Consider the following 23,880-nt stretch of genomic DNA (forward strand, 5'->3'; position numbering starts at 1 on the left):
TCCTCTCACAAGTCGAAACGCACTAGACCCTAACCTCCTAAGTATAACTACATTAGGGGCATAACTCACACAGTGGTACATAATCGCACTAGCATAAACCATGATATGCAAAACAACCTCATAATCATAAAACACCACATTTAGAGGTATAGCACAGGGTGCGTAAAACATACTACATGAATTACATTTCCTAGCACCAAAACACTTTTAGCACCTAGATCACTTTAGGGCCTGGCGCCCTTTTTACCTTCTAGTCCCCCTGGCCAACTGGCCATCTCACAAAGGGGCTCAAATGCCCTATGTCCCAAAAGTCAGGGCGCGCTGCTAAGGCAGCGAAAGTCAAGGATGCGTAATCTGCACAGGCCTAAACGCTGCAGCTGGCACTAAGTGCTGCGCAGCTGTGAACGTCAGGGGCACAGGAGTGCATCTCTCTCCTAACTCAGACATGTCCCCAAAGGACTGGGCGCCTAAACGTTGCAGCTGCCCACTACTTGCTGGGCAGCTGTGAATCAGATAAGGCCTGGCACCACTGTGCCTTTAGAACAAATATGCAGAGCGTTGGAGCCACACGGGGCTCTGTAAATAAACATGCCCCCATGGAGCGCACTGGCTCCTGAAATAATCATGCGCCAATTTAAAAAAAAAAGTACTTGCCCCCAACGTTGGAGCCACACAGGCTCAGGAAACAACATGGCCCCCAAAAGGAAATCAGCGCAGGCACCTCGGGCCCCAGGGGGGCCCAACTCGGCTCTTCTTGAGCCCCCTCCGACAGGGATACAAAATGCCAAGTCCCACTCTGGGACTTCGAACCCTCACTGGCCCCAGCATGAACACTGCTCACAGGGAGCACAAGATATCTGCTCCCACCCCAGCCTCCACTCACCAGGATGCGCTGGGTCTCCGCTTGACTCCCTGCTCTCTTCGCAGGCGAAGTCTCCTCTTCGTCCCTTGGGACCGGCACCACTTCTCTCATGCGACGGGGGCAGGCACCCGCAATGTGCCTCGCGCCCTCTCCGCTTCGATCACCATGGGCTGCTGGATGCGGGGCTCTCCCTTCGTCATGGGAGCCCCGCCGACCCATCGCAGCCCTCCCTCATCCCGCGGGACCTCTCTCCTCGGGGCAAAGGCGGAAGTGGAGCCGTCGTGGCTCCAAGACGTGGGCAGGCCCCGCCCACCAACAAGCAGACGCACCAGGCTGCTGGGTCGCCACGCGATCGCGGCGGCCGTCTCCCTTTCCTCCTCCTCGTGGTGCCATGCGGGGTGGGCACCCGCTTAAAGAACAACAGGGAAGCGGGTTAGGCACCCGTTCTCCAAGGCAAATGCGGAAGTGGAGCCCTCGCAGCTCCAAGACGTGGGCAGGCCCCGCCCACCAACAAGCAGACACACCGGGCTGCTGGGTCGCCGCGCGATCGCGGCGACCGTCTCCCTTTCCTCCTCCTCGTGGTGCCATGCGGGGTGGGCTCCCGCTACGAGAACAAACATAGAGCGAAATCACGATCCATAAGCGGCGTGGGCTCCAGCCTCAGCTGCATCACGGGGGAATCCCGCACGCCGGGATTCCCTCTATCTCCATGTGCAGCACCACGCTGCAACAGCCCACGCTCTCCTCTCCCTTAAAAATCGAGCGCTCACAAGGCGCTAGAAGTAGGCAAAGGTCCTGCAGCACAAAGAATCAGTCCTTAGAGATGAAAAGGGCAATGCAGAGCCCAGGGAGGCAAGCCCTCATGGTAGCCCTCCCTGGGCCCCAGCAGCAGCACGCCCTGGCAGGAACAGAACTGAACACTCAGCAATTTTATGGGGACACAGCCACTATATTTATATTAAGAAATCCCTTTGTGTAAAGGTGCAGGGCATGGGGGAACCAGATACAACTGGTTCAGGGGAGCTTTGGAGCACTTTGTTTTGCCCAGCTCCTTTCTCCCTTTCACAGGACAGGCTAGGTGCTCAGACGCACCACAGGGAGCAGAGCCAGCATTGTGAAGGGAAGGCACATCCCTATTCAGGTCCCAGGTGCAACTCCTCCCTCCCATCTACATGCAGATCTCTCCATTCACCACCGGGCAGACTCACCCTGGCTCCTGGAATTCCCCAGCCCTCTCCGCTCCTGTCAATCACAAGCCAGACATGCACTCCACATCAGGCAGGCAGGAAACACAGTACACAGAAAGGCCAACTTCTAGAAGTGGCACTTCTCCACCTGTCACCATAAATCTGCGCACACCATTGCGCAGCATTTATTCTCACGAGTTCGCACATACCAAACTCGACTCTGCGCTCCTCTCACACCAGGAACTACCAGGGACACACATATCCCCCATGCATTCCTATGGGAGGGCAGGCCCATCTCACCACACATACACAGAGAGCGCACGCACTTTACACTGGACCCCAGTGCTAAAGTGCTCAGAGGCCTAAAATCACCAACACCAGGTTACAGAAAGACGCTAGGAGAACGCAAAAAGTTTCGGGATGAACCTGCCAAAAGGGCCAAGTCCAACAGTTGTTTTGTGATCTTTATTGTGTTCCTCGAAGACAATTTATTTTACCTTTATTGAAAGGGAGACAGTTTACTCAAGCTAGACCTCCTCTTATTTTTCCACATATGTTATCCGATTAATTTGTCTGTTTTAATGTTGCTAGATTTTTAATGACCCCTGTTAGATTTGGAATAATTAGGGGTTGATTTGTGTTTGGAGTATATTGTTTTCTTGTTGTTTTTATCCTGATGATGTTTATTATGTTTTTTGTGTCCTAAAATGTATATGTTTAATTTTTATATTTGGGAACTTTTATCACTCACCTGTTTTTTATTGTATCAAGATATATTTCTCCTGAGGTTGTTCATTATTTGTATGCAATTGTTTGTCTTGAATCTTTTTATTCAATTTTATACCTGTAGCCTTTGTGGTTTTTATTAACCGAATAAAGATTATTTTGACTGACTGGATGAGTGGGCTGGCGCAGAAGAGGCTCACATGAAACAGGCAGAAGACCTGTTGGCGTGGGGAGCCATGTTTCATGATCTCAATGATAGCGGCAGCATCACCCGCACTACAGAGGTGAGCACTAAAGATGAGGAACCTGTACTCACAGAGATCCCCTGACACGAATGGGAGGTGGGTGGCCCTGTTATATGGCTATATGCTCACACCTTGACTGAGCGCTAGGTGACTGATGACCTACCGTGGCTTGCTTGTCATATAAGTGCCCCTTGGACACCACCTTATGTGTAGTGCTGAGCATGGGGTACAGGGGTTTTCTCTTTCACTCGTTTGATCTTGTTTTATTTATTAGTTGATATTTGACATGTCGAGAATGGCTTTGTCAACTTTTGAACTTCCACAAAAAGCTTACTTGGATTGTATTGTTTGCTAATATTGCCTATCGTGTGTAAATGTAATTTGCTGCCATGCCAATAAAATCATAGCAAAAAAGAGATGCAGGCTCCCAGTGATACCTGAGAGTGAACAGTAGCCTCTGTGGACCTCAGTGTGAGCAGGAGCCTCTGGGATTTGAGTCTGTGCTGGAGCCTCAAGGGACCTAATTGACTGATTGATTAATTGATTGATTGATTTGATTGATTGATTGCAGGGCTTGTGAAGAGCAGGCAGTTCTCAGTGGAACTGAGCTTAAAGATCCTGAGGGAGAGTGACTACTTTGGGACCCACTGATGAAGAACAACTCCACCATTTTAGGATGAACAATTCACCCAGTTCAATGAGAGTGAATAGAAGCCAGACTTATGAGCAAACATGATTCACTGAGGATCTGTTGCCCAGTGGACAGAGAAAATCCCCATGTATGAGCAGGATCTTTAGATCCTACTGGCAGAGAGAGACTCAGGGATCCGAGGGTGAGTGAGAATGGTTTAAGGGAGACTTGTAGACCTGAGGATGAACATTAGTGAAATAATTGTGTTTCCAAACTTGATGAATGTTACTCACCCTACAAGCTGTAAATCGATTCATATAGCACAATCTCCTCTCAAAATTAGCTCCAGCACTAACCAAGCAATACTTTGTGAAAGGTCATGATCCGCGAATGTGGGACACTATTTTTGGGTACCTGGGCCTATTTTTGGTTCCAATTTGACTCTGAACCTGAGCTCACTCTGCCACCTTGAACACTTCAGGACGGTGCAGGACCCGTTGCTAAAGTACAGAGAGAACCGCATCATCGGGCCAGCAACTGCTGACCACTTGATTGCAGGGTACTGGGGACAATGAGAGTGAATTTGATTTGGCCCAAAGAGAGCTCATCAAGCTTGTGTCCCTCTCCATTAGCGGTAATGCACACTCTCCCCCATCATGCTAACTACTGAATTAGAATTGCTGTGCAATGTGGAGGTGTAGTACCATACAAATCACTACATAAGTTTATCTATAAAATGACACTAATGTGTGTATAAACTGCAAACCTCAGTTTAAAGCAGATATCGGGGAGTGGTAACGCATACATTGCTCATATCTCCCCATACATAAACACATTTGAGTGCAGTAGCTCAGTGAGTGTCTCCCTAGAATTATGCAGGTCACAATTTCAAATCCAGCACAACCATTCATCCTTCCAAGGTCAATAAAATGAGTACAACTGGAATGTTCTCACATTCTATGATGCTTTGAATCGACACCCCTTTAGTTAGAATTGACTTTGCTGCTCAATCTGCCTTACCGAACATGTCTGCTGCCTCCATGTGCGATGTGACTGATGTCTCATACCGACCCATTGCGTTCTCCACTGCTCCCGAGTTCTGCAGGAGGACGGCCATCTTCTGGTTGGAAAAGTTGACCCCGCTGCAGCAGCGCATGCTTTCTTTTATGCAGCTGTAGGCCTCTGTGAGGAACTTTATTTCAGTATAGTGAATGGCAAGGTGATTGTAGAGTTTGACTGAAAAAAACAGAACAGGTTTACAACAAACACTGTGTTATTGTTTAATGACATGGTTACAGGCTATGGCTATTAACATGATATATATATAAGTCGTCAATGTACTTATCAAATCCCCTCGGCCTAAATTCTGAGTAAATACTAACCTGGCGCAACATGGTAAATACCTCCTATGCACCTCATCCCACGCCTGAAGGATACTTTAAATAGTGTTTTTGTGTGAATTTCAAGGTGAGAGTGCATAGTGATGAACGCTGCCCCCAGACACGGGGGGCATATTTATCAAATGTTCATGCAATACAAAGCAGCAAGGTGCTTTGCTGCTCTGCATGAAAAGGATAGGGTATGAATGCAACCTATGGAACATTATACGGCACATTCCCGCTCTCTGTCTGTGCTGGCGCACAATGTGATGCCTAGTGCCAATGCAGGCACTCTTGCATCGCGTTGCAATGGTGCCTGCGTTCTAGGCATGATTGGATTTGTGCAAGAAGGGACACCTGTCTGCACAAAAACAATCCTCGCTCCACCCATGTAATGCCACTCTGGGGCAGAGTAATGCAAGGCAGCGACTTGGGCTACATTAATTGAAGTTCATTAATAAAGGGAAGATGTGAGATGCTTTTGGGAGTGGGGGGACATGGGCCGTTTAGTGGAATGAAATGGAGAGGTTGTGGCGTTACAGCCAGAGCTGCCATACTCCAACCAGGTTCAAGTCTTGGCGCAACATCCTGTGGTTCTGGGAAAATCACTTAATTTCCCTGTGCATCACAAAATGCATGTGACCTTGTGTAATGCACCCGGTGTTCATAAAGTGCCGCTCCAATGCCTTCTGGTGGTGAGTAAGTTCTCGCTACACTTGTATATATTTATCACATTCACCTGCATATATCTATCACATACACCTGTAACTATCAATCACATAAATATATATCTATATACATCTATATTTATATGTGTATATATATATGTATATGTTTACTGAAAAAAACAAAGGTCACAGGGACATTATAGTTAGGCTCAGATAGTTATCTCAGCTAACTATAACTTATGCCCCTGCAATGCACTACTTATGACCTCACATATTACGTCACTCTAGACCTGGTCAGTGACATTACCGATGACATCACTGATGAAATCTCAAATGACATCACTGATGATATCATCCACAGAACCACTCACACACCCACTCACACCCCCATACAACCTCTCATATGCACAATCACACGCCAAAACAATCACTCACATACCCATTCACAGACTCATACAAGTACTTACACAACCACACATTAATCCATAGAGCCACTCACACACACACTCACTCACAGAGCCTGTTCATACAACTAGTCGCGCACCCATACAGCAACTCACATAGCCACACACTCACCGATACACCCAGCTCAGGTAACTATAACTGCTGAAGTTCACTGGTTTTGTATTAGTGAAATCTGAGCCAAACTATGATGTCCCTTAACCTTTGGTTTTTTTTCGGTGAATTTCTAAGGTTTTTTTCATTCTATTCCCTAACTATAATGTCCTTGTAACCTATGTTTTTTATTCCCAGTGAATATCTATGTTTTTTAAGTTCTATTTCCTAACTATAATGTCCCTGTAACCTTTGTTTTTTTTTAAGTGAATTTGGAAGGTTTTTTAATTTAATTTCCTAACTGTAACCACTAACCTTTGACACTAAGGACCTAATAATGACCTCATAGCAGAGCGGTGGCATGACGGTGCAAATGGCCGTGCCACTGCTCCGCCGAAGATCACCGATGCCCGCCCGCCCGCCAGATTACTATTTTACAGTGGCATAGCGGGCGGGCAGCGTGTCTGTTCCCCCTGTTGTGCCCTTTCAAAGGGGGCGGTGCCTTCTGAAAAGACATTGCAATAGGAACGCCTCACAAGGTTCCTTCATGGCATGGACTCAAAAGTCCATGCTGTGCAGGAACCTATGTGCTGTGTTTTTTGTGGGACTAAGCTGAAGTCGAGTCCCAAGATGGCTGCCAACACTTCCTGGTTTAAGTGGAGGCAGCCAATCAGATCTCAGCACGAGATTGAGAGGGTTTGTGAAGCCCTCGCATCCCAATATATAAAAATTTGGGTTTTCATTAATATCTCAAAACATACTGAACGGATTTACACCAATTCACAAAAAGGGTGCTTACTAGACCAAAAGCTACTTTTCTGCCAGATTGGGTGTAATTCTGCCCAGCGGTTTGGGCTGTAGTTGTGTCTACAATTCCTATGGAAAATTACATGGGGAAAAATGCGTTTTGGTCCCCCCTTTTTTTCAGCCCCTACTTCACAAATCACCCCAAAGCTTTCAGAACTTGATCTGAACCGAGTGTCATACTAGTTTTGAAAATTTCGCGAAGATTCGTCAAACAGCGCCAAAGTTATTGGGAAAACAATAAACGCTTTTCCTATGGAAATTAGGTCCTAACTATAACTCTAACTGTGTTTGTGTGTGTGTGTGTGTGCACGTGTGTGTGTGTGAGTGTGACAGAGCTGCAGTTGTCCCTGTGTAGTTATAGTTTGGTCAGACCTTACAGAGGAAGAGAGTTTGACAAACCGTTCCTTCATAAAACTTTACATTAAAAAAAATAATCAACTCCAACAGGGGCAGCAAAAAAAAGGGGGTGTCCCAAAATGTAGCTTCCATATGCAATTTCCATAGGGTATTTAGCCAGCGCTACAGCCAAACCTGCCAAACTGAATTACACCAAATGTGGCAGAAGTCTAGATATTTATCCAGAAGGCGTGTTTTTTGTGATTGGACACAAATCCATTCAGTGGTTTTGATGAAAGTAAGGTTCAAAATGTATAGACAGGTTGACAGTTCGACGTAACTTAAAAAATTTAAGCTTTCTGATTGGCTGAGAGGACCCTTTTGGAGCAAGCGCTCTAATTGGCTCGCCGAAGCTTGAACACAAATGTTGTGGGAGCCAATAGAGAACTCAGGGACTTGGCCCCCACTCCTGGAAATGTTAAAAAAATTCCATATAAGAATAAGGGTAGGGGTTCTTTGACCGCATGACCCCGCTTGGGGGGTCCCAGATGGATCCTCCAGACGCAAATTTGCTCAACAAAAATTGGGGTGTCGTTGCTATGCCACTGGACTCCCGCAGGGGGGTGTGCCAAGGGAGTCCTAAGGGACAGGGGACATTAATTTAAGAAAATGTGGCTAGGTGTCCAAAATTCATATTGTGTTGGTATGTTATGCAGATTTGCAGAGCACACCCCAAAGTATCCTGGTGCAGAGCAGGTCTTAGCCTAGCCAAACATAAGGCCTAGTGGGACTACTAAAAAAGCAAGGGCCTGATTCACAGAACTAACTTAAGACAAAATCCTAAACTTACTACCATTTTCGTATTCACAGTAGGCACTTACTCATTTTGGTATTCACAGAAGACACTTACTCACTTCGGTATTCACAGAAGTTAGGAGTCCTAACTTTAGGACTCCTAAATGCCTTCTGTGAATACCGAAATTCTTAAAATTAGGATTTTTCTCAGTTTAGGAGTCCTAAAGTTAGGACTCCTAACTTTACTACGACTAAACTGAGAAAAATCCTGATTTTAAGGCTTCCGGTATTCACAGAAGGCATTTAGGAGTCCTAAAGTTAGGAGTCCTAACTTTACTACTACTAAATTGAGAAAAATCCTAATTTTAAGACTTTCGGTATTCACAGAAGGCATTTAGGAGTCCTAAAGTTAGGAGTCCTAACTATACTACTACTAAACTGAGAAATACTAATTTTAAGGCTTTCGGTATTCACAGAAGGCATTTAGGAGTCCTAAAGTTAGGACTCCTAACTTTTGTGAATACCGAAATGAGTAAGTGACTTCTGTGAATACCAAAGTGAGTAAGTGCCTTCTGTGAATACCAAAATGGTAGTAAGTTTAGGATTTTGTCTTAAGTTAGTTCTGTGAATCGGGCCCCATGTCTTCAGCTTCTTGCTATATTCAAGAAGCAAGGAGGAGGCTTTTACGTATAGTGGCAGGTCGTTCCATGCTTTAGGAGCAATGTAGGAGAAGGTCGACCACCGGATCTGGTTTTTTGAATATGCAGGATATGTTCAAGTTGGAGTCAGAGTGGAGGTGTCTGGAAGATTTGTGAAAGCAGATGCGATTGTTGAGGTATGCTGAGCCAGTGTTATGTAGTGCCTCGAAATTGTGGATGAGGAGTTTGAACTGTGCTCGTTTGTGTATGGTGAGCCAGTGGAGCTCCTTCAACTATGGTGTGATGTGAGTGTGGCGTGGGAGATTGTGAGTGATTATGGCCACAGAATTCTGAATTGTCTGCTGCCCTTTGGTGTTCCGTAGTGCATAAATAAGCCTACATTTCCATATACCTAGCAAATATATATATTTGTAATTTTTACATTTTATAGTTACATATATTGAATAAATATAGACGTAGGTACACATAGCAGTGTGCCATCCTTATACAAAGTAGAAACCCTATCCAATATGATTTCTCCATACATAGACATATAGAAAAATGTAAGCAGAAATAAACCAGATAGTCAGCTGCTAGAAGTGTCTGAGAATGACCATTTCTTGTTTGTCAGACTAAATGGGTGGAGTATTTCCACAGTGGGTGGCCGTTGAATGCTGCTTTACAAACATGTTCCAGTGATGTTAATAAGGAGACATGGGAACACCTTCATTTAGCAACCAAGAGCCAGCAGGGGGAGCCAGGTCAATGTAAAGATGAGTTAGCCCTTGCAGATAGAAGAGACTCCATCAACAGCTTTCATTTTAAATTGAATTAAAGTAAGCTTGTATTTTGTCAGTGCTTGTCTCTCTTCTCCTGGTGTTCAGAGTGATCTAGCTCTCTCTAGTATCTGCCTCCTGGCCTCTCTTGTCATGCACGGCTGATTTTATTGTAACACTTCAGTATATCCATGAAAGGGAAACAAACCAGAGGCACAACTTGCAGTTGCCATTCTGGCAAGGTAATATGGTTTAGCTGCCTATTCGGCTGGCATGCCCAGAGCTGAAGTTGTCATGTCATTAGTTTAAGATTAAGCCCCCATGCCCTGATTGTGAATTACCCTGCAAGCACACATCTAAAGGGGAAATGTACTGTTTATACTGAGCACAGTGCCTTCAGACTGACCAGGAAAGCTAACTCCCCACTCACTTATATTCCAGGAAAACATTATCATTGCCAGTGAAAGCACAGATACACATGATGTTGAGCCGACGCCGAGTATCTTCATTCCCCCTGTTGAGTTTATTGTCCTGTCCTCCTAATACAAAAAACCGCTATGACATGGCCAGTGCTGGCAGCATCATAGCTGTTTTCAGTGACTTTCAGCCATGCTGAACAGCAGATGTGCTTCTAGACAACATGGCTAAAAGATATTCATGCTGACAAGGCATATAGCTCAGCCATTGCTGAGATCTAATGACTTGCCAGTGCTTGTTTGGTGTTCACGTAGTCTTGCTGAACAAACGTGGAAGTGATTGTGAGAAACAGTTGAGGAGTTCTGAAGTGAACCGAGGATGTAGCATAAAGGTCAGAGCTACCAACATGGGAACTGGGGAACCACGTTCGAATCTCGGGGTCGGCGAAACAGTTTGTGATTCTGGGCAAAGCACTCACGCGCCTCCCTGGTCATTGTGGAATGTAACTGGTGAGAACTTAAAGCGCTTCAATATCATCTTCTCGTGTTGCGCTATGGAAAGACGGAGGATGGAGCGAGCGTACCAATAACATCGGATCTTACATGAAATAAAAATAAACAACTGCTGTTCATATTTTAATAACTTTTTAAGAAATATATTTGTTTATGTACACACACATGCATTTTAGTGGTATGTATATGTACGAGGGAGACTATGTCAAGACGGAGGTCAGAACAAGCACAATACAATTGGATCATACAAAAAGTTTTGAAAGTGAAAGCAGCAGCGACGAGGGAGATAGTGGGGAGACGGTTCAAGCAGGGAAGCAGGAGGGGATGGTGAGATGGGCTAGCAACTACGGGAGAGGTCGGAAGAAAGCAACAATGAAGAGTTTAAAAAAATACCTTCATTTAAACAGGATCAGTGATACAAATTAATGTGTTGTAGTGGAACATAACTGATAAGCACTTAAAGCGCTCCTATACCATCAGCTTGTATTCGCGCTATGGCAAGATGGAACGAGCATTCCAATACCATTGGATCATGCAAAAAAATAACTAAACAAGTACTGTTCCTGTTTTAACAGCTTTTTAAGAAATGCATTTGGTATGTGCACATGCGTGCATTTTAGTGGTTTGTGTGTATGTGTAGAAGGGAGACGGCCTAAAAAAACATGTTCTCGCATGAAGTGCTTTAAAACAAAGAAAAAACAACTGCACAAACTAGGAGCAGTGTAAGGAGACATGCACATGGTCTCTGCGCTATATGAGGGCCGAACACAAAAAAAGAAGACTTGATGCAAGCTTGCCATGATGAATGGCATAGAAAATAAATAAGAGCGATGTTGAAGTTTACCAACGGTAGGGGATGGGCAGCCTTTAAACCCACTGATAGATCACAACACGTTTCTTGAGACATCACATGGACTGTCTAGTCGTGCAGCGCATGCGCTGTCTAGCAGAGACATAAAAACAATAGATTTCGCACAGGCGAAGCCTACTGGCTTTGCCACTGCTTGTTATGTTTAGGAATGGGGAGATTAAGTGATTTATTCATAATCACAAAATGTGGAGCTGGTAAACTGGATTTGAGTTTTGTGGTCGGCTGAACATCCTTGATTTTAAGCAAATCACTTAATCTCGCCGTGCCAAAGAAAATGAATGTGTCGTTGTGAAAAGTAACTGGTGCTAATGTAAAGCGCTCCAATACTTTTAGTTGTTTAGGCACTAGATAAAACTGCACGATAAAAGTAATTGGTGCTAATGTAAAGCACTCCAATACCTTCGGCTGGTGTTGGCGCTATATAAAACTGCACAAAAAAATGTAATTGACGTACTGTAAAGCGCTCCAATACCTTTGGATGGTGGTGTAATTATATAAAACTGCACAAAAAAAGTAACTGGTGCTTATGTATGTAAAGAGCTCCAATACCTATGAGTGATAAATAGGTCATCCCGAGTAGCGGGGAGACCGCGAGCCCCAATAGGGAGCATCACTGATCACCAAGTTTAGGATTTTGTCTTAAGTTAGTTCTGTGAATCGGGCCCCATGTCTTCAGCTTCTTGCTATATTCAAGAAGCAAGGAGGAGGCTTTTACGTATAGTGGCAGGTCGTTCCATGCTTTAGGAGCAATGTAGGAGAAGGTCGACCACCGGATCTGGTTTTTTGAATATGCGGGATATGTTCAAGTTGGAGTCAGAGTGGAGGTGTCTGGAAGATTTGTGAAAGCAGATGCGATTGTTGAGGTATGCTGAGCCAGTGTTATGTAGTGCCTCGAAATTGTGGATGAGGAGTTTGAACTGTGCTCGTTTGTGTATGGTGAGCCAGTGGAGCTCCTTCAACTATGGTGTGATGTGAGTGTGGCGTGGGAGATTGTGAGTGATTATGGCCACAGAATTCTGAATGGTCTGCTGCCCTTTGGTGTTCCGTAGTGCATAAATAAGCCTACATTTCCATATACCTAGCAAATATATATATTTGTAATTTTTACATTTTATAGTTACATATATTGAATAAATATAGACGTAGGTACACATAGACATTGTGCCATCCTTATACAAAGTAGAAACCCTATCCAATATGATTTCTCCATACATAGACATATAGAAAAATGTAAGCAGAAATAAACCAGATAGTCAGCTGCTAGAAGTGTCTGAGAATGACCATTTCTTGTTTGTCAGACTAAATGGGTGGAGTATTTCCACAGTGGGTGGCCGTTGAATGCTGCTTTACAAACATGTTCCAGTGATGTTAATAAGGAGACATGGGAACACCTTCATTTAGCAACCAAGAGCCAGCAGGGGGAGCCAGGTCAATGTAAAGATGAGTTAGCCCTTGCAGATAGAAGAGACTCCATCAACAGCTTTCATTTTAAATTGAATTAAAGTAAGCTTGTATTTTGTCAGTGCTTGTCTCTCTTCTCCTGGTGTTCAGAGTGATCTAGCTCTCTCTAGTATCTGCCTCCTGGCCTCTCTTGTCATGCACGGCTGATTTTATTGTAACACTTCAGTATATCCATGAAAGGGAAACAAACCAGAGGCACAACTTGCAGTTGCCATTCTGGCAAGGTAATATGGTTTAGCTGCCTATTCGGCTGGCATGCCCAGAGCTGAAGTTGTCATGTCATTAGTTTAAGATTAAGCCCCCATGCCCTGATTGTGAATTACCCTGCAAACACACATCTAAAGGGGAACTCCCCACTCACTTATATTCCAGGAAAACATTATCATTGCCAGTGAAAGCACAGATACACATGATGTTGAGCCGACGCCGAGTATCTTCATTCCCCCTGTTGAGTTTATTGTCCTGTCCTCCTAATACAAAAAACCGCTATGACATGGCCAGTGCTGGCAGCATCATAGCTGTTTTCAGTGACTTTCAGCCATGCTGAACAGCAGATGTGCTTCTAGACAACATGGCTAAAAGATATTCATGCTGACAAGGCATATAGCTCAGCCATTGCTGAGATCTAATGACTTGCCAGTGCTTGTTTGGTGTTCACGTAGTCTTGCTGAACACGTGGAAGTGATTGTGAGAAACAGTTGAAGAGTTCTTAAGTGAACCGAGGATGTAGAGAAGTGTGGCTCAGGGGTTAGAGGCGGCAGACCCGGAAGCTGAGATCGGTCCTGGACCAGGGTTCAATTCCCCACCTCGGCGGGTCTTGGGCTAAAAATTCCACGGACTTGATAATTCTCGCCTCGGTGCCTCCTTGACTCACGGGTTCACACTCTGCGACTCTGGGCAATAGCTTGCTTAATCTCCACAACGGCCCCTCGCGGCGGGATGCCTGACTTTCACCTTGTGGATACCCTGCTATCTCACAGGAGAATACCAGGACGGGTTCCCTAAGCAAGCGCCAGGAAACCCACAGCGGGTAGCTGTGCGCTATATAAGCTCAACTACATTTACATTTACATGTAGCATAAAGGTCAGAGCTACCAACATGGGAACTGGGGAACCACGTTCGAATCTCGGGGTCGGCGAAACAGTTTGTGATTCTGGGCAAAGCAGTCACGCGCCTCCCTGGTCATTGTGGAATGTAACTGGTGAGCACTTAAAGCGCTCCAATATCATCTTCTCGTGTTCGCGCTATGGAAAGACAGAGGATGGAGTGAGCGTACCAATAACATCGGATCTTGCATAAAATAAAAATAAACAACTGCTGTTCATATTTTAATAACTTTTTAAGAAATGCATTTGTTTATGTACACACACGTGCATTTTAGTGGTATGGATATGTACAAGGGAGACTATGTCAAGACGGAGGACAGAACAAGCACAATACCATTGGATCATACAAAAAGTTTTGAAAGTGAAAGCAGCAGCGACGAGGGAGATAGTGGGGGGACGGTTCAAGCAGGGAAGCAGGAGGGGATGGTGAGATGGGCTAGCAACTACGGGAGAGGTCGGAAGAAAGCAAAAATAAAGAGGTAAAAAAAATACCTTCATTTAAACAGGATCAGCGATACAAATTAATGTGTCGTAGTGGAACGTAACTGGTAAGCACTTAAAGCGCTCCTTTACCATCAGCTTGTATTCGCGCTATGGCTAAGATGGAACGAGCGTTCCAATACCATCGGATCATGCAAAAAAATAACTAAACAAGTACTGTTCCTGTTTTAACAGCTTTTTAAGAAATGCATTTGGTATGTGCATTTTAGTGGTATGTGTGTATGTGTAGAAGGGAGACGGCCTAAAAAAACATGTACTCGCATGAAGTGCTTTAAAACAAAGAAAAAACAGCTGCACAAACTAGGCGCAGTGTAAGGAGACATGCACATGGTCTCTGCACTATATGAGGGCCAAACACAAAAAAAGAAGGCTTGATGCATGCATGCCATGATGAATGGCATAAAAAATAAATGAGAGCGATGTTGAAGTTTACCAACGGTAGGAGATGGGCAGCCTTTAAACCCACTGATAGATCACAACACGTTTCTTGAGACATCACATGGACTGTCTAGTCGTGCAGCGCATGCACTGTCTAGCAGAGACCTAAAAACAATAGATTTCGCACAGGCGAAACCTACTGGCTTTGCCACTGCTTGTTATGTTTAGGAATGGGGAGATTAAGTGATTTATTCATAATCACAAAATGTGGAGCTGGTAAACTGGATTTGAGTTTTGCGGTCGGATGAACATCCTTGACGGTTGGGCATAGATGGCACGAAACATGTTGACCACTTGTACTAACGCTATCCTGGTACCTAAGGACCAACAGATAGCACCACTGTTTTTACTTAGTCCTGAGGCCCATCTCTGAATAAATAGTTTGCCTATGGGCTCCTGTGCCTATTTTAAGTCAACAGATTGCACCACTCATACTACCCACTTGCACTCATCATTTATGGCGTTCTCAGATCAAAAGAACTCCGCTAAAGCAGCCACCAGGCCAGTAAGGCATTGCAGCGCCAGTCTAATGAGGAGCACCCAATGATGAAGCATGACACCCCAACAGGTGTGTGAGGGCATTACGATCAGATTTACAGATCTCCCAGCGACACGTACTCTGGCCAAATAGCACAAATACATGTGTCTGTCTGGCAGAGGAACTACCTTCATACTTGATAATCCCCATGCTAGTCCCTGGAGGAACACAGGAGTAGGACCTCTCTAAAGATTCACTCTTCCGGACCCCTTTTTGACTTACGGTTTAGCAGGTCTGACATGCCCTGTGATAAGCATACCTAATTCACTTGATGTCTGATTTTCCAGCTATAAATGCCATTGCCGAATTACCACATATGGTGTAAACATGCACATACCTAGTACCCACACACATGGAAAATAAACAGAGACTACATGTGTTGCAAGTAATGCTCCAATCAGTACGTCAGCTATACACTAACAGGGAAACAGACTACAGTGGAGGGTATAAAGTAGTGACTGGGTCCGTTGAGGGAGTGATTTGTGGAAGGGGCAAGCACTGGAAGGTGCGAGGGAGCAAGCAGCGACAGAAGGAAGAGGGTGGGGGAAACAAAAAGCATCAACGATAGGAAAAGCAGTGACAGGGGAGGGGGTGATCTGTGGACAGGGCATGAGGGTGGTGGGAGGAGACGGAGCTGGTAAAAGCACAAGCACTGTGTAGAGTGCTGAAAAAGAAAGAAAAAAGTAATTCCTGAAATGTTCATTAAGACAGGAGCAGTGGATGTTTACAGGTACTTGGTCCATGCTCTGGGGGAGGGCTAAACACAAAAAGAGAAATGACCATTCATACCGTGGACAAATGGTGACAAAGAATATGAGACAGGCGATGGAGCAAGCAAATGGGAAGCCTGTGGGAAGGCTGAAGCCCACAGATTAAACACATATCTCTTCGAGACAACCCATGCGTTGTCTAGCCGAGACCTGAAATTGATGGACAGAATGCTTACATTAATCTCAGCCACTTGAAATTACCCAGTATTTTGCACTCAATGTCACCTCAGTTTTGACTAGGAGCGACAAGCAGCAAATTCGCATGAGGGAGCAAATGGCGTTGTATTCTATTTGTAACAATTTGAATCCATTCAGCCCAAACCTTTCGATTTATAGGTTAGCAGTCGCTGAAAATCATAATAACCATTGAATAAAGAGAATTTAGTGCAAAATAATAGTGCACGTTTGGTAGATTTCACTGATAATATTTTTACATTTTCATTAGTCCATCAAAAGAAAACCTTCAGCTTTGGGTGTTTACCAAACATTTCTTACCTAAAAGTCGGTTATCTGTGATCCCTTTGCACAGCTCTCCAGCGCCATTTAAAGCCTGGAGCACCTCAGTTATGTTGAATTTCTGGCTCCTGATCATGTAATTGGCTGCCTCTCGCAAAGCCATGGCAGCATCTATATTCTTCTGTGCCTTTTGGTAGGAACTGCCTGCAAGCTTGAAGGCCTGGGCGGCCGAGTCCAGATTTCCTGTCTCCACAAAAGCATACCCTAGTTTAATCAAAGCATCAGACATATTGCTTATTTCCCCCTGTTCATACTCATTAATTGCCTTCACATAGAATTGTCCAGCCTTTGCAGGATCCTTCAGTGCATCATAGGCCATTCCAATATTAAAGAATAGGTCCCCGTCTCTCTTTGCATTTGCTCTGGTCACAGATTTGATAAGGCACTTTAGTCCTTTTTTAGGTTTCTCATTGGAAATATAGGCAGCACCCAAATTAAACAAGCACACTTTCTGGATATGCTTCTCTGGTACACTGCAGGAGAGGAGATAGGCTTTCTTGAATGTAGCTAAAGCCACGGTGATGTCATCCCTGTCAAAGCACTCAACAGCAGCTTTGGATAATTTCTGTATTTTAGCCTGAATGGCGAGGGCTTGGTTCCCAAAGTGGTCCTCATATGTATTGGAGTTCGAGAGAGAAGCCATTTCTTAGAATACACAAAAACCTGCAGAAAAAAATGATATATATTAATTAGTACATGCATGATTAAATGGGGACATAGCTGCGTACATACGTTAATAAAAACAATAGGTTAAATTGAAAAATTTACAAAAGTGCATATGAATATCAAATATGTGCTTGAGCAATTACACTTTATTGAAAAGAGTACACAGGCACGATCATTTCACACTCTTATTTCTAAACATGGATATTCTGTCAAGCTTATTTTCACATTTGAATCTATATTATAAATGTACACAAGCGTATACCCATTTCAGTCAGGCAATCCTAAGGCAGAGTAAGTTGACGCAGACAGCATTTGCGTGTGCTGGAAAACTACAACGTGAAAAGGCCTTTGATAGCTATCTAGTGCTGGCCTTAGCAATGGTTTGTCACCCAGAGGCATATGTTCAAGGAAGTGGCGGAGCGAGGCGTTAGCCGTCATGGCTTAACGCCTTACTCCGCCACTTCAGAAAAGCAAGGCTGCACTATATTTACAACGATATGGCGCAGCCTTGCGTTTCCCCCTGCGCTGGCACCACACTGAGCAGTGTAGCACCAACGCAGGCACCCTTGCACCATAGTGCAAGGGTGCCTGCGTGCAGGGGAAAGATTATTTATGTACAGGAAGGTCCCTTAATGCTGCTTTGTAAATAAGGCAATGCCCCTATCGCCACCACAACGTCGTAAAACGTGACATTGTGGTGGCGATAGGGTCTTGTATATATGCGCCTCAGTGCTTGGAAAACGAGCTGCTCTTTCATAGCTTTGGGTTTTCAGAGAATGAATATTCAATTAGGAGGCAGACCATAATCATTGCCTTTTGAGGGAGTGTGCACTTCTCATATGTGTTGAATTTCATGTAAATGTATCAAGTAAATGCATTTGCAATTGGATATTCATAAAGTTAACACACCGATTTATAGTTCTGTGGAATTGGAAAATCCTCCAGTTTTGGAGGAAAATAAAAATACTGGTGGAGAATCTAATGGCTGAATATTCTCCTACCCACTATCCCTATCCTTTGGTGGAAAGAAATTCGACCATCAATTTCTTCCCTGACATTTATCATTTCCTCGAGAAACTGAAGATTTTCTGTTGTCATCGATCTCTAAATTGGGCCCTATATCATAAACCATCTTCAAGGATTAAAGCAGGCCAGGGGTGTAGTAGACAACCAGTAGTCAAGATGATGGCTTGAGATCTCCGCTTTGACCCGAGCCACAGAAATTTGTCATTTTTCCTGCAAATCAAAATTAATCCACAATGTTCATGGGCGGATAATATTGTGGAGACCCTGTAACACATTGGACCCTGAAAAACTGAAACCCCGATTTATGGGGGCGTTCATTTGGTGCACGTTGGCGCCTGGCGGTCACAGGCTTCTGTGCCGGGGAAATTCCATGGACCCCTCAAGACTGAACGGAGCATAGCAGGTCACAGTTACGGGCTTGGGCTTCATAGATTTCTGATTCCTCTCTAATCCAGTGCCGACAATAGGAGTTGGTCCTCTGGAGGGAGCTGTGCTCAGCACTGCTGCCAGTTATAGGAACAGACGTGTTGTCATTAAGACCCAAGGCCTGATCCCAGTAGGGCACATTGTGAAGCAGCGACCTCCAAGTCGAGAAAGCAGCAGGCGGCTGACTGCACTGAATACTGCCGGCCAATTCCTATTTGGCTACAGTACTTGATCAATGTATTCAGGAGACTTACCAGACTGGGTGGTTAAAATTCTGCATGACTGCTGAGGTAGTTACTCATGAGCTCATTATACTCCTCGGAGATTTAACTGACAAAACTCAATGTATTCCTACTAATGTTTCAATTTATATATGGACTATGAAATTTACGTGATGCTCTATTTGGCACTTTATACATGAAGTGTAAGTGAGTGTTGTTATATCTATCTACAATACAGGAACCTAACATTGACATTGTGCTATTTGTGCTTCAATTTCACAATGCGGCAATCTGACTCAGAGTATGCAAAACCCATGTTGGAGAATAGAAAGTCATTGAGACATATGGACCACAACTGGTTAACTGAGGAGAATTCTGGCTGTGACCAACCTGCTTCAACAATGGAGGATAGGGCAATTATTTTACTGGAACTTAAGCACAATATAAAGAGAATTGACCATAAAATGGGCACAGTACCTTTGCGGCCGGACCAAATGAATGAGCAACTAGATGGACAGGCCACCAGGTTAACTGAAGTTGAAAACCGTGTCTCAGATTTGGAGGATGGTACGATGCCCGTAAATCTTCCCATTGGCAGGCTGCAGAAGAAACTGACTTTTGCCTGCTCAAAATGTGAAGATTTGGAGGCGCGCTCGAGACTCAACAATATTCATATAATGGGTATTGCTGATTCCACAGACATGATTAAACTGGAATTGTTATTGAGACGCTCCCATCTGACATTTTTGTGTGTGAAAGCTTCTTGCAGTGTTTTGTCATTTAGAGAGTGCATATATCTCTGACTGCTGTACTACCACTGGGAGCACCAGTACACCCCATCATTACAGGGGAATGTGGATGGCTAAGGAAACACACATGCACAATTTGGTCATAATTATTGTGCTCCTAAATTTAATGTCATATTATTATTGATCTTTTGCTGACTTGCATACCGCCATGTCCATGGTTATTCTTAGACTTTCCCTTGTATGTCTGTAAAATAGAGACATTTGAGGGCAGCAAACCTAAATTATGCTATGTTATATCCCATAAAGTTGGTGTCGTAGTGGAGGAATGCACACTCTTTTTCACCAAGGTTGCAGACACTCTACGATCTTGAAAACAATTTTCCAACATAACAATACAAATTTGCAAATGGAGGAGAGGTACACTAGGTCCCCAATAAATGACATGTAATAACCTATTTCTTTCTAAAGTGTTTCTGTTCCTTGTTGCTAAATGTTATCAGGTAATGTCTCTAATATGTTGAGAAGGGGATGATGCTGGCTTATTGTAAAAGTATATACTTTAACTTCAGATGAGGCATGCGATGAAAGTCATGCTACAAACCTTTCTTTTCTTATATTGGTGCAGGTTCTCCACGTTGGCTGTGATTGGCTTATGTATCTGTGCTATCCACACTTAGGGCCAGCTGTATGCCATTCCATGTTGCGGGTCGCAAATTGTGATTTTTTGCGACTCGCAGAACGGAATGTACTGATGTGTCTCAGACACATTTAGCGACTCTAAATAGGGTTGCAAACGACCTGCCTCATCAATTTCATGAGGCAGCTCCTAATTTGCGACCCATTGGGAATGGGCTACAGACCCTCGGGATGTGGGCCTGCAGATCACCATGTCTGTGTTTCCTTTTTAAATAAAGCAACTCTTTTTTTCCAGATGCAGACCATTTTCCTTAAAGGAAAAGAGTATGCGTTTAAAAGAAAAAATGAAAAGGTTTTTTTTCATTTTTTAAGGGCAGGCAGTGGTCTATGAGAGCACTGCCTGCTCTTAAAAATAAATTTGCATACATTCACAACGGGGAAGGGGTCCCCTGAGGACCCTTTCCTGTTTGCAACTGGCTTGAAGTAGGGGGTAAACTGCAATTATTTTGTGACCGCATTTGCAGTCGCAAAACAATCGCACTTCCCCTTGCAACTCGCTTTTAGGAAGGGATGCCCTCGGCACGCCCCTTCCTAACAGTGACTCGCATAACCGATTTTAAGTGGTCAGTAAGTGGTTACCGTAAGTGGAGCCGCATCGCTGGAGCTGGTGAAGGACGTTGAGTAATTGAGGGGACTCCAAGTCCCAGGAAGCCCTGCCTGCCATCAAAGCGCTGCAGCTGAGCGGCCAGGGGTAAGCCTACATCATGCCTCGCGGCAGCCGCTTCGCGGGAGCCGCATCGCTGGAGCTGGTGAAGGACACTGAGTAAATGAGGGGACTAGTCCCAGGAAGCCTTGCCAGCCATCAACGCGCTGCAGCTGAGCACCCAGAGGAAAGCCTACATCACGCCTCGCGGCACCCGCTTTGCGGGAGCCGCAACACTGGAGCTGGTGAAGGACGCTGAGTAATTGAGGGGACTTCAAGTCCTAGGAAGCCCTGCCTGCCATCAACACGCTGCAGCTGAGCGCCCAGGGTAAAGCCTACATCATGCGTTGCGGCACCCGCTTCGCGGAACGCCCGTCAGTGACTGGAGGAGACTGGGCTGGGCCGCCCTCTGAGTGCCCGATCAACTTAAGGTCAGTCTCGCTAATATATTTATACTCCGTCTATATCAAAGCTCACAATTAATCAGGTCCTCCGAACAGATTTTAAACTACGTTCTAAGATGCACAAGCACGAGGGAAAGGGGAGAAGCGCGCTACCCAGTGGAAGCATGGCGGGGACACTGGATCAATTCTTACTTAGAGTGAGCTCAGTTCGCGAACATGAGATAGCAATCACAGAGCGCCGCCTATCCCTTGAACCTCTATTGTCTAAAAGATCATCTCTGGGTGGCCTGGCCTCTGCACGCACCCCCGACGGCTGCCTTAATACTGGTATTGGTCATACTAATAGGGCGAGTGTCCTTTTACAGCCTTTAAATGGGTCATTGGAAGTGCCTATTACACAGTTATCTGTTGAGATCGTGCAAGAGAGTGCTGCAATTAGCCCACTCCAACGAATTTCTACGAGGTCTGCGCCCTTAACTAAAACTAAAAATAAAAGCCTCGAAGTAATCCCAGAACCCACAGTAAAGAGGAAGAGGGGAGGGGGTCCATGGAGACCAAAAACCGCAAAAATTCCCAGGTCAAATAAAACTGGAGGAGGCGCCACATTAGATCTATCTATTATAGCAGACAGTGCCACCCCTACTGCTGGCGCTTTGAATTTTGACCCAAGAGGTGATTTATGCCCTGAAGCTAATGAAGCTATGTGGAAACATTGGAAAACCTACTCCTGACATCTCTAAACCCTATCATCTACAGACTAAGCCAGATTGAGGAAAGACTAAACAACTTTGAATTATAGGCTAAATCTAATCTCTGTTCTCTTTAGGGATTATTTGCTCAAACCAAGTTGCCACCAGCACCTATACCTTGCAAGTCGAGTAACACTGTCTCAGTCAAACCCAAATCCATAAAACTATCTGCAATGAACTCGTTATCCTTTAGGAAGACCCTCACCACAGCTACTAATCTAGATGTTCCTACGGCTGCTATGATTGAGAATACCGCTGAGGCAGGGAACATGTCGAGTGAATTCGCTCAATCCACCTCGAGTTCTCCCGGCGATGAACGCTCCTCTGCAGCGACAGCAGCTAATAATGCGCCAATGGCAAATCCAAATATTAGCTGCGCTATAGCAAGACAGGACAGTTTTTTACCAGGGACATATGGTCCAGAACCCTAGACGAAGCATAGAAGATCAGATCATAGTTCAGTTTTAGAAGGCCCTCTGACCTTGCACCTTCCTCCGGCAGCCGCTCCGCTGGTGGTGGTCCTGAGGAATGTCCCAGTATTGCGGGAAGGACAGACTGAAACCACTGAACAATTGCTATTTAAAGTCATGCATTGGTTGAACACACAACTGAAGGGTGTTGGGATTTGGGACGGGGATATTTATAATCAGATGATCATGGCCAGACGATCTGCTTGGATAGGACCTTCCAGGAAAGAAGGGAGGGGAAATTGTGTAGTTGCCAACTTTAATAATGTGTGCATTGTTAGACTTCTCTTGGATCGATTGGGTAAAAACTCAGAAAGTCACTCTGACAAAATCTATGTCCTGCCATTAGGGTTCTTCTATAGACCCCATCTCCACCCCTTAATAGGGAGGGGCCCACCAAGTGTAGCGGGACAGCCCTGGGCCCCCCCAAAAAAGCATATATAGATCCTTAGGTTTAAATCTTGCTAATAGATTTGCCCCCCTGTATGACCTAGATGCATGCGACTGACTACAATCAGTCACCCCAATTCTGGCAGAGAACACCGATATTCTCCCTATTCTCTCTCCCGTCACTAATGCGGGATTACAGATAATAAATTCCAACTATCCAGAGAGTACGGAGATCCCGATACCCCTAGCTTTGGGTGGTAGTCCGACCTCTTCCTCACTATCATTGATATCTTGGAATATTGCCGGCCTACCATCTAAGATTACGGCATCTGATTGGTCATGTTTCATAGAGGGGCATGACATCATTGTTTTCCAGGAGACTTGGTAATTGAATATGATTTTTCGTCCTGGTTATCTGGCCTTCGGCAAACTGGCAACTGTTAGACAGAAAGGGAGACCCTGTGGGAGGCTGATTATTTGGGTTAGACAACAGACAGGCTATCAGGTCGAAGAGTTAATAATCGACAGCCCTGAGATTCTGGCCATTTAAGTTTGATCGGAATTTGAGCCAGATTTTATATTGATCAATGTGTATGCGAGAGGGATAGTGGGTGGGAAAGCATCATCAACTGTCTCCCAATTGGATACCTTTATTGAAGCCATTAAAGGGGTAAAACATTTGGTAATTGCAGGTAACTTCAACTGCA

General features: G+C 44.8%; 1 protein-coding gene across 3 annotated transcripts in view; it reads right to left on the reverse strand.

Moving 5' to 3' along the window:
• Window positions 1-23,880, reverse strand: part of LOC146859990 (tetratricopeptide repeat protein 24-like) — a 355,993-nt gene that overhangs the window by 295,636 nt on the left and 36,477 nt on the right. For all 3 annotated transcript variants that reach the window (XM_085646308.1, XM_085646309.1, XM_085646310.1), the window contains exons 2-3: window positions 16,716-17,399; window positions 4,672-4,887 (exon numbers count right to left, since the gene is read on the reverse strand). In XM_085646308.1, coding sequence (XP_085502434.1) covers window positions 4,672-4,887; window positions 16,716-17,379 — 880 coding nt within the window. In that variant the 5' untranslated portion in view covers window positions 17,380-17,399. The remainder of the gene's footprint in view (window positions 1-4,671; window positions 4,888-16,715; window positions 17,400-23,880) is intronic.

Source organism: Triturus cristatus, chromosome 3_1, assembly GCF_964204655.1.
Source record: "Triturus cristatus chromosome 3_1, aTriCri1.1, whole genome shotgun sequence".
In the NCBI taxonomy this organism is placed as follows: domain Eukaryota; kingdom Metazoa; phylum Chordata; class Amphibia; order Caudata; family Salamandridae; genus Triturus; species Triturus cristatus.